Source organism: Nomascus leucogenys, chromosome 2, assembly GCF_006542625.1.
Source record: "Nomascus leucogenys isolate Asia chromosome 2, Asia_NLE_v1, whole genome shotgun sequence".
NCBI classification, from domain to species: domain Eukaryota; kingdom Metazoa; phylum Chordata; class Mammalia; order Primates; family Hylobatidae; genus Nomascus; species Nomascus leucogenys.
This window is the reverse complement of record NC_044382.1, coordinates 21,522,802-21,536,825: the sequence shown is the minus strand read 5'-3', so window position 1 is coordinate 21,536,825 and position 14,024 is coordinate 21,522,802. Positions and strand designations below refer to the sequence as shown.

General features: G+C 40.1%; 1 protein-coding gene across 3 annotated transcripts in view; it reads left to right on the top strand.

The window, feature by feature from the left end:
- CYFIP2 (cytoplasmic FMR1 interacting protein 2) overlaps positions 1-14,024 on the top strand; it is a 135,801-nt gene that overhangs the window by 9,181 nt on the left and 112,596 nt on the right. For 2 of the 3 annotated variants that reach the window (XM_012504947.2, XM_003268573.4), the window contains exons 2-3: positions 10,061-10,200; positions 11,755-11,844. In XM_012504947.2, coding sequence (XP_012360401.1) covers positions 10,084-10,200; positions 11,755-11,844 — 207 coding nt within the window. In that variant the 5' untranslated portion in view covers positions 10,061-10,083. The remainder of the gene's footprint in view (positions 1-10,060; positions 10,201-11,754; positions 11,845-14,024) is intronic. The other variant, XM_030825898.1, reaches the window with a different exon arrangement.

Below are 14,024 nucleotides of genomic sequence, written 5' to 3'. Positions count from 1 at the left end.
TGTACTCTTATGAGTTTTATAGTGTTAGCTCTTACATAGATCTTTGATCCATTTTGAGTTAATTTATCATATATTACATTATTTATACCTCACACCATAAAACAAATTTTGCATGTGAGTATCCAGTTGTCCCAGAATCATTTGTTGAAAAGAATATTCTTTCTACATCTCTTGTCAATTGACCATAAATGTGAGGATTTATTTCTGGATTCTCAGTTCAGTTCCATTAATTTATCATTGTTCATTGACTGTCTTCATGGTAACACCACACAATTTTATTACTGTAGCTTTGAGTATGTTTTGAAATCAGGTAGTGTGAGTCTTCCATTTTTGTTCAGTTCCTCCCACCCCCAAGATTGTCTTGATTATCCTGAGTGAGTCCCTTGAATTTCCATATGAATTTTAGGATCAGCTTGTCAATTTCTGCAAAGAAGCCAGATGAGATTTTGAGAGAGATTATGTTGAATCTGTAGATTAGTTTGGGTAGTATTGCCGTGTTAACAATATTAATCCTTCCAGCCTATGGATATGGGATATCTTTTTATTTAAGTCTTCTTTAATTTTTTCAACAAGGTTTCATTGCTTTCAGAGTGTATGTTTTGCACTTATTTTGTTAAGTTTATTCCTAAGTATTGTATTATTTTTGATGCTACTATAAATAGAATTGTTTTCTCCATTTTATTTTCATATTGAGCATTGCTGGTATATAGAGATACAACTGATTTTTGTATGCTGACATTGTATCCTACAAACTTGCTGAACTAGTTTATAACTTTTAATAGTTTTTAGTGGATTTTTCACGGATTTTCTATATACAAGACTATGTTATCTGCAAATAGGAATAGTCTTACTTTTTCCTTTCTAATCTAGATGTCTTTTATTTAATTTCCTTGCCTAATTACCTTGGCTAGAACTGCCAGTACAATGTTGAACAGAAACGCTAAGAGCAGACTTATTTGTCTTGTTCTTGATCTTAGTGGGAAAGCATTAAGTCTAATATTAGCTAAGAGTTTTTGGTGGCCATTAATTGTCAAGTTGAGGATATTCTCTAATCCTAGTTTTTTGAGTGTTTTTATCATGAAGGCGTTAAGATTTTGTCAAATACTTTTTCTGTGTGTATTGAGATGATATGGTTTCTGACCTTTATTGGTATAGCTTATTACATTAATTGATATTCTGATGTTAATGTTAATCCAATCTTAGCATTCCTGGGATAAATCTCGCTTGTTCATGGTGCATAATCTTTTTTATATATTTCTGGATTCAGTTTTGTTGAGGCTCTAACTTTTATCGAGCACTTTCTACCAGCCAAGCCATTTACATGGATTAACCCATTTAGTTTTCAAAGCCTATGAGATAGGAACTGTCATTATCGCTTATACCAAAATGAGGAGAGTGAGGCTCAGAAAGGTTATGTCACCTACTCAAGGTCACACAACTAGGCATTGGCAGAGGTAAGATTCTAACTCAAGCTATCCAGTTCACCTCCACACTAAAATGCCTCTCATTTGGATATCAGTGGTGGACATGGGATGATTTTCAGATAATACCCAGACCTGTGTTTATGTTCATTACTATGTTTTTTATGGCTTCTCTGTGTTTATGGCATATAATATTAGTTTTCTGTCTGTGATTGTGGTATAAAGCTGCCTTGTAAAATAAAAAGTGGCAAAAAAAAGAGAATCTCTAGAAAAAAATATTATGTAAGAATTATCCTGGCAGTTTATGGATATGAGTACGTATTCTATGCTGATTTAAATTATCTGTGGTTTTTTTTTGTGTGTGTGTGTGGTTTTTTTTTTTTTTTGAGACAGAGTCTCGCTCTGTCACCCAGGCTGGAGTGCAGTGGCTCGATCTCAGCTCACTGCAACCTCCACCTCCCAGGTTCAAGCAATTCTTCTGCCTCAGCCTCCCGAGTAGCTGGCACTACAGGTGCGCACCACTATGCCCAGCTAATTTTTGTATTTTTATTAGAGATGGGTTTTCACCATGTTGGCCAGGCTGGTCTCGAACTCCTGACCTCAGGAGATCCTCCCGTCTTGGCCTCCCAAAGTGCTGGGGTTACAGGCGTGGGCCACCAAGTCTGGCTTTATCTGTGTAGCCACCGAGTCCGGCCTTATCTGTGTAGCCACCAAGTCTGGCCTTATCTGTGTTATTAATAGTGAAGGAGAAGGAATGGAAAAACTAGAAGTAAGGACATGGCCAACTTCAGGTCGTCTCCTCTCTCCTATGTTGTCAGGAGATTGAGGTGTGTTCATGAATTCTTTCATTTAGTACTTCCCCAGTGCCTAATCTGTTTGCGGCACTCTGCTAAGGTCTCTGCATTTTCAGTGATAGGTAAGAAAATGGTCCCTGAACTTGAGGAGCTTTCACATGCATGGTTCTACTCCAGAGAGGGCATGTTATGTTTTATTTCATGGGCAAACTCGCATTGATTGCTGGTGGCTTCCTGGAGCTCAGTATTTCATGAGGATTCTGAAGCTGTCTGTGGACTTAGTGGAAAATAGTGTCATTACCAATTAGCAATGTCTGCCCTGGCATGGGAGGAAGAAGTAGCAGTATTTGGGTTTTATTCTGAGGCCAAGAAAACATCATAGAGTGCATTTACACAAACCTGGATGGTATAGCCTACTACACACCTAGGCTATATGGTATATAGCCTATTGCTCCTGGGCTACAAACCTGTACGGCATGTTCTTGTACTGAATACTGTAGGCAGTTGCAACACAGTGGGAAGTATTTGTGTATCTAAACATAGAAAAGGTACAGTAAAAATATGATATTATAATCTTATGAGAACACCATCATATATATGATCCACTGTTGACTGAAACATCATTATGAGGCAAATGACTGTAAATTTTTTTAATTGGAATAATCTAAATCTCTCTTTTATTTATTTTTATATTTATGTATCTATATAATATTTTATTTGTACTAATATATGTATACATATGTGTATATATATGTATATGTGTGTGCAGTATGTTTGTGTGTGTGTACGTATACTTATATAGCCTCTGGCTGGAGCGCCATACAGACACAGAAAATATTTCCTGGCCTCTTGATGTTCATGAAACACAAAGGTGACAATTACCTAATTTTTCTAGCTTGGCAGAGTTGTGTTCTTCCTGAGGAAGGAAAAAGCAGCCAAACTGGGAAAAAAATATGCTTGGCACCTTTCAAAAAGGTACAAAACCAGGTGTGGTCTAGAAGAAAAGGCATAGAATTGGGAGTCAAGATATCCTGTTTCTATCCTACCTCTGCCACTAGCTGACCATGTGACCTTGAATAAAAGTGTTTACTTCTCCATAACGCAGTGTCCTCAGAAACACAGCAAAAATTATACCTACTGAATTGAATTTGCAGGATAGTTGTGATTGAGAAAATCAATGTGAAAGATCTATAGAACTGAGATATTAGTGTAATCATAATAATACCTTCCTTTTTTTGGTAGGAGAATTGTTGCAGTATTTAATTCATCCTCTCTATTGAAAACAGGACACAGACTAGCTAATGTTAAACAAAAGTATGGGAGGCCATTGTTTAAGACTAAGCTCCTGTACTAGGCCCCTAAAAACCAGACCAAATCAAAATGGAGTCACTCATGCTAAATGCCACTCTCTACCTGAGTCAGCAGAATAATCAAATCCTCTCTGCATTAACCCTTACAAAAAAGTAACCTGAAGTAACTTGATGTTAGCTAATCATTTATTTTTCTATTGTTGTGTTTCCTTTTTCCCACCTTACAAAACCCACAGTTTTGCTATTGCCCAGTGGGAGCTTTCATTCTATTGTATAGAAAGCAGGTGCTTCAATTCATAAATCACAAATTAAGGACAATTCTATAAATTTATTGTAATTTTGTCTTTTGACATGTCTTTGCTGGCTACTATGTTACGTATTCTACATGCTGTAGTTATATAATCAAAATAAACATTGAGGACAGGCACTATTATAAATTGTCACCCTTACAAGGTAAGGAAACTGAGGCTCAGAGAGGTTAAGGAACATGCTATTGTTTAGATAGCTCATAAGTGGCAGATGACAGATTCAAACCCAGAACTCAAGCTTACCCACTATACTAGCCTAATATTTCACTTCAGTAGAAAGTCTTAATATTTAATTTCTTTCCAGAAAATCAAACAGATAATGACAATGCAAGTATTTTGCTTATAGAGAAGCAGGGTTTAAGCTGTGAATGTCAGAACCTGCATTTCCAAAGCCATGTTCTCCTGGCAGCCATCCTGCATTTATGGGACCCACCCCCCTCTTGCTTGGGGTCTGTCAGTCATGTCTGCCTGGGGGGGCACCTAAAACCCCCCTTCTCAGAAGCAAATTGCTTGTGTGCCCAATGTTATTATTACTTCTGGTGAAACCAGGCCACTGACTGAGTTTGTTATGAAGACACTGCATTTAAACCCATCATGAATGCCCCCCACTGAGAAGTTGCAGCTGTGTTTGGTAAATGATGCTCCCAGAACACTGTTAACTTTTAAATATTTTATTAATTTCTTTTTCAAAATGATGAAATGGTCACATGTTCATAGACCGAATATAAAGAATCATTCTCACTTGGAAGATTGCGTAACAGGCAGGACACTTGGGCAGGAAAGAAGTACGTTCTTATTTTCATTTATGCCTCTGTTCAAATTTCCAGAATATTTTTCCTTTCTGATTGATGTGGATTTGGCAGTGCCTACCAGCACTTGAGCTAAAAATGTCGGATTTCCTTCTCCCTTAGGCACTGAATGATCTACCAATGCTCATAGAAATCCACTATAGAAGTTGTATTTGCCAGAGGAGAAGAAAGATAGCATTAACATAAATAGACTCCTAATTTATTAGCTTCGTAGGTTGTTCACTTACTTATTGATTCTCTTCAAGGGATGTTCAGGGGTACTATTATGCTACAGAGGAAAACTTAATGGTTATTCTGGTAAATGAGTATTTTTTTTTAGATGAAGTTTTGCCCTTGTTGCCCAGGCTGGGTGCAATGGCATGATCTTGGCTCACTGCAACCTCCACCTCCCAGGTTCAAGTGATTCTCCTGCCTCAGCCTCCTGAGTAGCTGGGATTACAGGCACCTGCCACCATGCTGACTAATTTTTTTTTTTTTGTATTTTTAGTAGAAATCCCATTTCTACTAAAGAAAAGTTGACCAGGCTGGTCAGGCTGGTCTTGAACTCCTGACCTCAGGTGATCCACCCGTCTCAGCCTCCCAAAGTGCTGGGATTACAGTCATGAGCCACCACACCTGTCTGTAAATTAGTATTTTTTTAAGTTTGAGTAGCCCAGAAGAAACCTAGTTACAGGAGAAAAAAAGGGAAGTTGGATAAGAGCTGGGAGCTTATAAACTGATCTAGGGGATTTTATGAAAAATTTGGAACATATAAAATTGGATGGAAAAATACAGTAATCTCTATGTATGTGTCATATACAATCTATAGTTATTAACTCACTGCTGAATTTATTTCATTTCTATTCACTCTTCCCCCATCTAGTATTATTTAGAAGCAAACCCCTGTGTCCTTTTATCTATATTTTAGTAGATCTTTCTGGAAGATAAAGGCTCTTTTAAAACATAACCTTGATATTATCAAACCTAAATAAAATATTTCCTTCAAATTATCAAATATCCAGTCAGTACTAATTTTCTAATTTTCTCATAAAGTTATAATTTTATTTGTATGGTGGTTTGTTTGAAATAGGATCCAAATAAGGTCCACACATGATAGTGTGTTCAGTCTCTTCAAAATCTATAGACTTTCCTCCCATCTCTCTTTTCTGTCTTTGCAATTTATTTGTCATTTGTCCAGCAGAATTTGTCATAGATTGTAGTTTGCTGATTACATCACTGGGGTATAGCATGTTTTTCTGCCCTCTTATATTTCCTGTGAGTTGGCATCAAAGGCTTAATTAGATTCAGGTGTTTTGTTTTGGATCCGGCATTCTTGGTGCGTTTTTCCATCATTAGGCACATAATGTCTGATCGTCTTTCATTTAGGGATGTTAGCAGCTGATGATGATCCATGCCTAGATCCATTTGTTTGTAGAGGTTGGAAAACAAGGATATTATCATTTTTCTGTTAAAAAGGAAAAAAATACTTTTATGGAAAGAGACATCTATCTCTTCTATAGTTTGGTTATCTGGTGGTATAGTTTGTTTAGGAAAGACAGGTTAAATGTTTGCTTTTATTTACCAATTCTCAACATAAAGGTTGGTTCACAGGCTCATCTAACAGTAACAAAGTAATAAAAACCAAGCTTTTATTAGATGTCTTTGTGATCCATCAGGGCTCTTCCAGCACATCACTCAATTTTAAAATCACCTGGAATAATAGTCCCTTTCTGTGGAGTTACTCCAGTAGTACAACATATATATAGATTCGTTTGTTTCATTTTACTTTTCGATTTGGGGGCCACTTTTTATAAATTTAAATTTTATTTTATAAGTATGTAAAATGTTTTGATGTTTTCAAAGTCAAATCTACAAAATAAGGCATATTCAAAGATTCTAGCCCCTATCTCCTAACTGTTTTCCCTTCTTTTCCTGTTCTCCATAGGTAACTAATTTTTAAAACTATACGGCTTGCCTTCCCATTGTTTGTTTTTTAAGTAGAAGATGTGTGTGTAGACATCTGCAGCCCCCTCTCCTGGGTAAATGAGCGCATGCTTTCCATACCATGTCCTGGAGATCACCCGTAGTTGCATGTAGAGAGGGTCCTCACTCCATTTTCCTGCTGCTTCATATTTCCCTGTACAGTGGCACCATAGTTTATCCAGACAGTCCTCTGTTAATGATGTATTAGGCCATTCTTGCACTGCTATAAAGAAATATCTGAGACTGGGTAATTTATAAAGAAAAGAGGTTTAATTGATGTCACAGTTCCACAGGCTGTACAGGAAGCATGGTGCCAGCATCTGCTCAGCTCCTGGGGAGGCCGCAGAAAGCTTTCAATCATGGCAGAAGGCAGAGGGGTAACAGTTATACCATATGGTGAAAGCAGCAGCAAGAGAGTGGGCAGTGTGGGGGAGGGAGGTGCCGCACACTTTTAAAATGACCAGATCTCCTGTGAACTCAGAACTCACTCATCACCAAGGGGATGGCCCAAGCCGTTCATGAGGAACCTGCCCCCAGGATCCAAACACCTCCCACCAGGCCCCACCTCCAATAGTGGGGATTAGAATTCAACATGAGATTTGGGTGAAGGCAAGTATCCTAACTATATCAATGGATGTTTGCTGTTTTCAGTTTTTGCTATCACAAGTAGTCCTGCTGTGAATGGCCTTGTGCATATATCTTTGCGTATTTTTGTCAATGCATCTTTGGGACAGATTCCTAGAAGTGGGATTGCTGGTCAAAGGGTAAAATGCTTATGGAAGTTTGTTAGATAGATATTGCCAGATTTCCTCCCACAGGAGTTGTGTCATTTCGCCATCCCTACCAACAATGTTTAGGAGATCCTGTTTCTCCATAGTCTTGCCAACAGCATGTGTAGTCAAACTTTTGGATTTGAGTCAATCTAATCAGAGAAATGGTGTATCTCCTTGTAAGTTTCATCTGGATTTTCCTTATTGAAAATGAGATAGGACACCTTTCAAATGCAGTCTTCCTGGTCCCCTGGTTGGAACCCAGGCATTTTGTTATTAAGCTGTGCACATGATTTTTTGGCACAAGCAGGGCCAAGAACCATTAATGCAGATTGTTTGAAAGCACCTAGCATAGAGGTTGATATGAAATAAACCTCCGCTTATCAAGTGTAATCTCAAAATGCGAGCGTGAGCCCTTGGAAGTATGTAGTAATGAAGCTGACTTCAGACTATGGAGCTGGACAAACCTGGGTCAGCCCTCCCTCCACCACTTGCCAGCACTTGATCCTATGAAATTAAATGCAGGGGTTCTGTTTGTTCATCTAAAGACTGGGAATAATCATAGTACCTACCTTTATAGGGTGGATGCAAGATTGAAATAGTCAAGTACTTCGCATAGCGTCTGACAGAGTAAGGGCTAAAGGAATGTTTTACTATTTTTATAATTGGAATTAATGAATAGAATTACTAGGGCTTTGGAGGTTGAAGATCATTATGCCCAGTAAAATCATTACTCCCTCCTATAAAATGGACTTAGTAGTAGTGTAAGAAGGAAGACAGTCTTTTTTTTTTTCTTTCCTTTCAATGGATCAGTCAAGTGGTTTTGCTGTAGAACTGAATGCCATACTTAGAATTGTGGGGGAGAGAAGAGGAAGAAGCTTAGGTGTGGAGAGGACCTGAAACCACCCTAGGAGACCAGCCTTCTGCAGAGGGCAGATGGGGAAGTTACCTCTGGGCTCAGTGAGCCCTCACTGGATGCAGTATTTGCTGTTGCCGTGGTACGTGATGGGAAGGTGTGTTTGAGAACTGGGTGAAATGTGAATCTAGTTAGCTGCACAGCAGCCAGTGAAGGCTCAGCCCCAATCTGCCCTCTCAGCCTTGGGCCTAAGGCAGGTATTAGTCTCGGGGCAGCATGACCTTGGGTATATTCTGCAGTTGTTTTAGTCCTTTGCAGACCCTGGACCAAATTCTTCTGTTGATGGTCCTTTTTCCCCCTAATGTTAGACGCTGTATTTCCTAACAAGCAAGGCAAACTCGCTGACATTCACAGGAGAAATTCCAGCCCAGGGATCTCACAGCTCCCTGGGATCGAACATGGTCAGGAAGCGGTTCTCAGACAAGCACAGTGGCCCTTCTCTTTGTGTCCCTCTTAATCATGTGTGTTTAGGGTTGGCTTTATTATTATTAATAATATTTTTCTAAAACTCAGCTTTTAGTGTTTGTTCACCTCTACTGTTATGTTTTATTTTGCTTTGTTTTTTGCTTTATGTCTGCCTTTGTAACTCTCAGTCCCTCTGTTCTCATTTCTGTGGGCTGATTTTTGTTCTCTTAAGGTTTTTGAGTGTAATGTTAACTTCATTTAGTTCCACTTTTCTTTCAGCTAAATGTGTTGAAGACATTTATTAGTGCTTTCCATCTTTCATTTCTAAATATCTTATCATTTCTATTTGAATTCCTCTTTAGTTATGAATGATCTTGAAGTTATGTCTTATAAATTTTCAAAGGTATGGGATTTTATTGCTACAGTTTGCATTATTGATTTCTAATTTCATTACATTATATTTAATAATCAGTGAGTGTGACTTGTAGACCATCATTTTTTTAAAAACTTGTGGGAACCTGATTTATAGCCTAAATCATGATTAGTTTTTAAGCAGTGTTTCACATATGTTTGGGGGGAAAAATGAGTATTCTCTTTGCTGGGTGCTGAGTTCTTAAAATAGGAATTAGCTCAAGTCGGGTAACTGTGCTGTTCAGATTCTCTTCAGCTTCTAATCCTGCCAAACATACTGTCAAAGCAGCTGCTCTGTGCCAGGGTCTAAGACACAGAAATGTCCATTTAGGGCTGATTTGTTTGATGTGGCTCACAAAACATACCCAGGTCAAGGAAGACAGTGGCTCTTCCATCTTTGCAAAGAAGGTTGATTTGCAGGAATTAAGTTATTTTAATCCAAGTTTAATTAGCCTAAAAACCTGGGCTCTGGTTTTCAGTTGATTATCTTGGCCGTCACGATCATGGATAATTGTATTGCATGGTAATTTACGAGCAGAACTGATAAATATCCTTATGAAGAACAAAAGGTGGAGAAACTAACCATGACCTATGTCCTCACATCCCACTTGAGTTCCCTCGCTCATGGTCACGTGGCTGTGTGGGCATCACATAACTTCTCTGAGCCTTGATTTTTCATCAGTTATATGGATAGGGTACCATCTTCCATGTTGATCACAGAGGGTGGTGGTGAGGGTCAACCAAGTGCACACAAAATACTTTGTTAGCCATAAAGAGATCCTGAGATATAAGAGATACACGTTGAGAGCACCTTGGGAAGAAGTGGTGAGTGGAAGTGGCCTCAGTGCATTTTAACTCTCTTTATTCTCCCAAAGGACGCTGGACATGGTGCAGTTAGGAGGAATTTTAGAGGCCCCTGAAATTCTCCACTGACCTTCTCTTCCTTCCCCTCAGTGCAGAATACAAAAACTGCAGCCATGACCACCCACGTCACCCTGGAAGATGCCCTGTCCAACGTGGACCTGCTTGAAGAGCTTCCCCTCCCCGACCAGCAGCCATGCATCGAGCCTCCACCTTCCTCCATCATGTACCAGGTAATGGAAATGGCAGATAGCACCAGGGGGCCCAGGAATTCTGGGGATTCCCTAAGAGGATTTGCCCTAGGCAGAGGGAAGGGGAGGTCTGCATTTAGAAGGTGAAAGGTTGTGAGCTGATGGAGTCCCTTATGTACTGGTAGAGCCGAGTGTAAGGAACAGATTAGCTACTAAATGTGCTGCAGGACTGTTTCCCTCCCTCCCCCAGGGAAATCTTGTTGATCTCCTTTGACCCCCAAATACCTTCTGGGCTATTCTTGCTGCTGTACCAACCAAGGTTTTGGCAGCACTGGCCTCATGAATTAAATGTTGCAATTTAGAAACCCCAGAGCCTGCCTGGGTAATTACTTTTCCTTCATGCATGTGAGGAGGGCAATACAACACCCCATACAACACCCCATAGCAGCTCATGGCTCAGGGAAGCTGGTCACAGTTGTTTGCTTTTGCCTGAGAGAGCAGAGCTTGTGATAAACCACCATCAGATTGTTCCAAACTATGACCTATCAGGGCCGGGAGTCAGTGTAGCCCCTTGTCTGGGTGTGCCAGGCCAGAGGCCATGTTAAGAAAGGATATGCTAATTTGAAAGTCTTAGCCGTGTTTGACCTTTTGATAGTTCTCAGACTGCTACAGGAGACTAAATATAAATACATAATAAATTCTTAAATTTCATTCAGTGGATGTATGAAGCACATGCTTGAAGGTTCGGCCCATAAATGTCATTGATTCCCATCTTCTAACCTAGATTAAAATTTTAATTATATAAATATCTTTTTTATTATGAGCAATACAGAAAAGTATACAAAAAAGTATACAAAAACATAAATTTTTCTATAACTATGCCTATATATACCTTTTTTACCAAGTATACATATGTGTGTGTGTGTGTGTGTGTGTGTGTATATATATATATATATATATTTTTTTTTTTTACCAAAAGAGAACCATACTATATTTATTGCCTTATGAGTTGGCTTTTTAACTTAAAATTTGTTATGGATATTTTTCCATGACAATACCGCAATACTACCACATTAGGCTTAGCCACCTCATGGTACTTAAAAGTCCATTTATGGATATGCTATTTATATATATTTTTATATATATATATATTTTCTTTAGCCTTTCACTGTTGATGGATATTTGGGTTGTGTACAGTTTGTTTTAATCACAAAAAACTGCCACAGTAATTATTCTTGTACCTGTATATCCACACCCTTGGGTGAGTATTTCTGGAACTGCCAAATCAAAGCAATGCACATCTTAACTTTTAGCAGCTATTTGGGCTTGTGGAGTTGAAGCATCTGCTTCTGAAGCTCAGCTGAGTGAACCTGATTACTGATGGGAAGCAGATGGCGGGCCCTGTCATCGCCAGCTCCTGCCCAGTGTGATTGAGAGTGGGTCTTTGTGGGGAAGGGGCAAGATGAAAGGTGACACAGCAGGAGGTTTCCACAGAGAGCTTGCATTGTTTGTTGGCAGCAGTTTGCCCTCTGGACACCCAGCCAACTTGGAACTGTTTTCTAACAACCAAAATGTTCCTGTCCTCTAATTCCATAGGCTAACTTTGACACGAACTTCGAGGACAGGAATGCATTTGTCACGGGCATCGCAAGGTACATTGAGCAGGCTACGGTCCACTCCAGCATGGTAAGTCTCTGTGACCCACGTGTGCAGACATGCTCCCTGCTGGGCTGGCAGGGGCCGCGGGCAGCTTCTCACGCAAGAGGCATGTGCTTAGCTACTCTAAGAACCACCTGCCTCAGTCAGAATCATCTGCTTAAGCCCACTCTTACATTCTGCCCTATCCCCTCTCGGTGCCTAGAAACATACAGTTCCCCTTTATCGTCCAGCTTTGCGAATCCTACTCAACTGTTAGGGCCCAACTTAGTCTCCACTACTCACTTCCCTGAGCTCCTATAGCTTTTTGGGTTAACATGTGATTGGATCCTGCCTTGTTTATAGGTTAAAGAATGTGTGGAATTTTGTCTCTTGAGCAGAGCAAAAGATTCCTTGAAAAAGGGAATTGGCTTTGGTTTTGGAATAACAGTTACTCAAAAAAGCTGATGGCCTAAATCATTTGCAAATAGGGCCAGTTATTATTTTCTCTCTTAGAGTCTGATTCATCTGTGGAGGGCTCCTCCCCTTCTCTGTTGGGCTTCCGTTGATTTTATTCTCATGCAGCACTGCAATTTAAAGAATTCCAAATTCTGTGTTCATAGACCCTGCCTGTGGTTCCATAGACCCTGCCTGTGGCTCCATAGACCTTTGACGCTATATGTCTTAGCTCGTTTTGTGGTGCTATAACAAGGAAACTGCAGACTGGGTAATTTATAATAAATAGAAGTTTAGGCTGGGTATGGTAGCTCATGTCCACAACCCCAGCACTTTGGGAGGCTGTGGTAGGAGGATCCCTTGAGTCCAGGAGTTCGAGACCAGCCTGGGCAACATGGCAAGACCCTGTCTCTACAGAAAATTTAAAAATTAGCTGGGCAAGGTGGCACACACCTATAGTCGCAGCTACGTGGGAGGCTCAGGTAGGAGGATTGCTTGAGCCCTGAAGGTTGAGGCTGCAGTGAGCCGTGATTGTGCCACTGCACTCTAGCATGGGCAATAGAGCAAGACCCTATTTCAAAAAAATGAGTAGTGGCTTATTGGCTCATGATTATGGAGGCTGGAAAGTCCAAGATTGAGGGGGCAGTATCTGGTGAGAGCCTTCTTACTGTATCATGTCATGGCAGAAGGCATGACATGGGTGGGAGAGAGAGGGGACGGGGTCCAGACTCATCCTTTATGAGGAACCCACCCCCATAATAACAGCATTAATTCTTTCATGGGGGTGGAGCCCTCATGACCTGATCACCTCTTAAAGGTCTCACCTCTCAACGCTGTTACACTGGAGATTTAAGTTTCTAACACATGAACTTTGGGGAACACACTCCAACCATAGCACTGTATCGGTTATTTCCTATAACCTTGTGTTGACAAACCCTGTTCATTCATTCAATAAGTATTGTGTCGCTGGTGCCCGCAGAGGACTATGTAAATGCTGGAGAGGTATGCAAGGACAGATAGGGGCCAGTCCTGATCCTCAGTGAGTTAAGTGGGAAATTGACAAGCCTACTATTTATCGAATGCTTTTTCTATACAGATATTTTAGATGCATTGTCTCATTTGCTCCTCACATCAACCCTGTGAGGCAGGTTCTATTATCATATCCATTTTGCCAGTGGGGAAAACTGGAGCCCAGAAAAATTATATAACTTACTCAGAGTCCTGCAGCTGACAAGTGACAGCTCTAGATCAAGGTCTGCCTGACTACAAAACCTTTGCTCCAGACTATGCCTTGCAGACAAATGAAAATACACGAAGTTAAGGGTAAATGTCATGGTAAAAGTTCAAAGTTCTGTGTTTTTGAAGGAACCTTGAGAGAGTTAGAGAAAGCTTGATGTAGGAAGTGGCTTTTGTGTGAGGCCTTGTAGGAGGATAATGATACCTTGTAGATACAGTATACTTTAAAATATATGTAAGGCATTTTCATAGATTACATTATTGGGGCTTTATAACAGCCCCTGTGACTTGCAAAGGGATCATTATATCCATTTTAGGGATGAGAAAACTGAGGCCTAGAAAAGTTGATAAGCAGGTTGCTCATGATCCCACAACCAGTAAATCACAGGACTGGACCTGAAATCCAGGACTGACTCCCAGTCCTGATCTCTTTCTCCTGTTCCGTGCTATCTCACACAGTTAGAATTTTACCAGTCAGAGATGAGACGGGGAGAGCACACCATGTGGAAGAGCCAGTGTGAGCAAAGGCACAGGGCAAG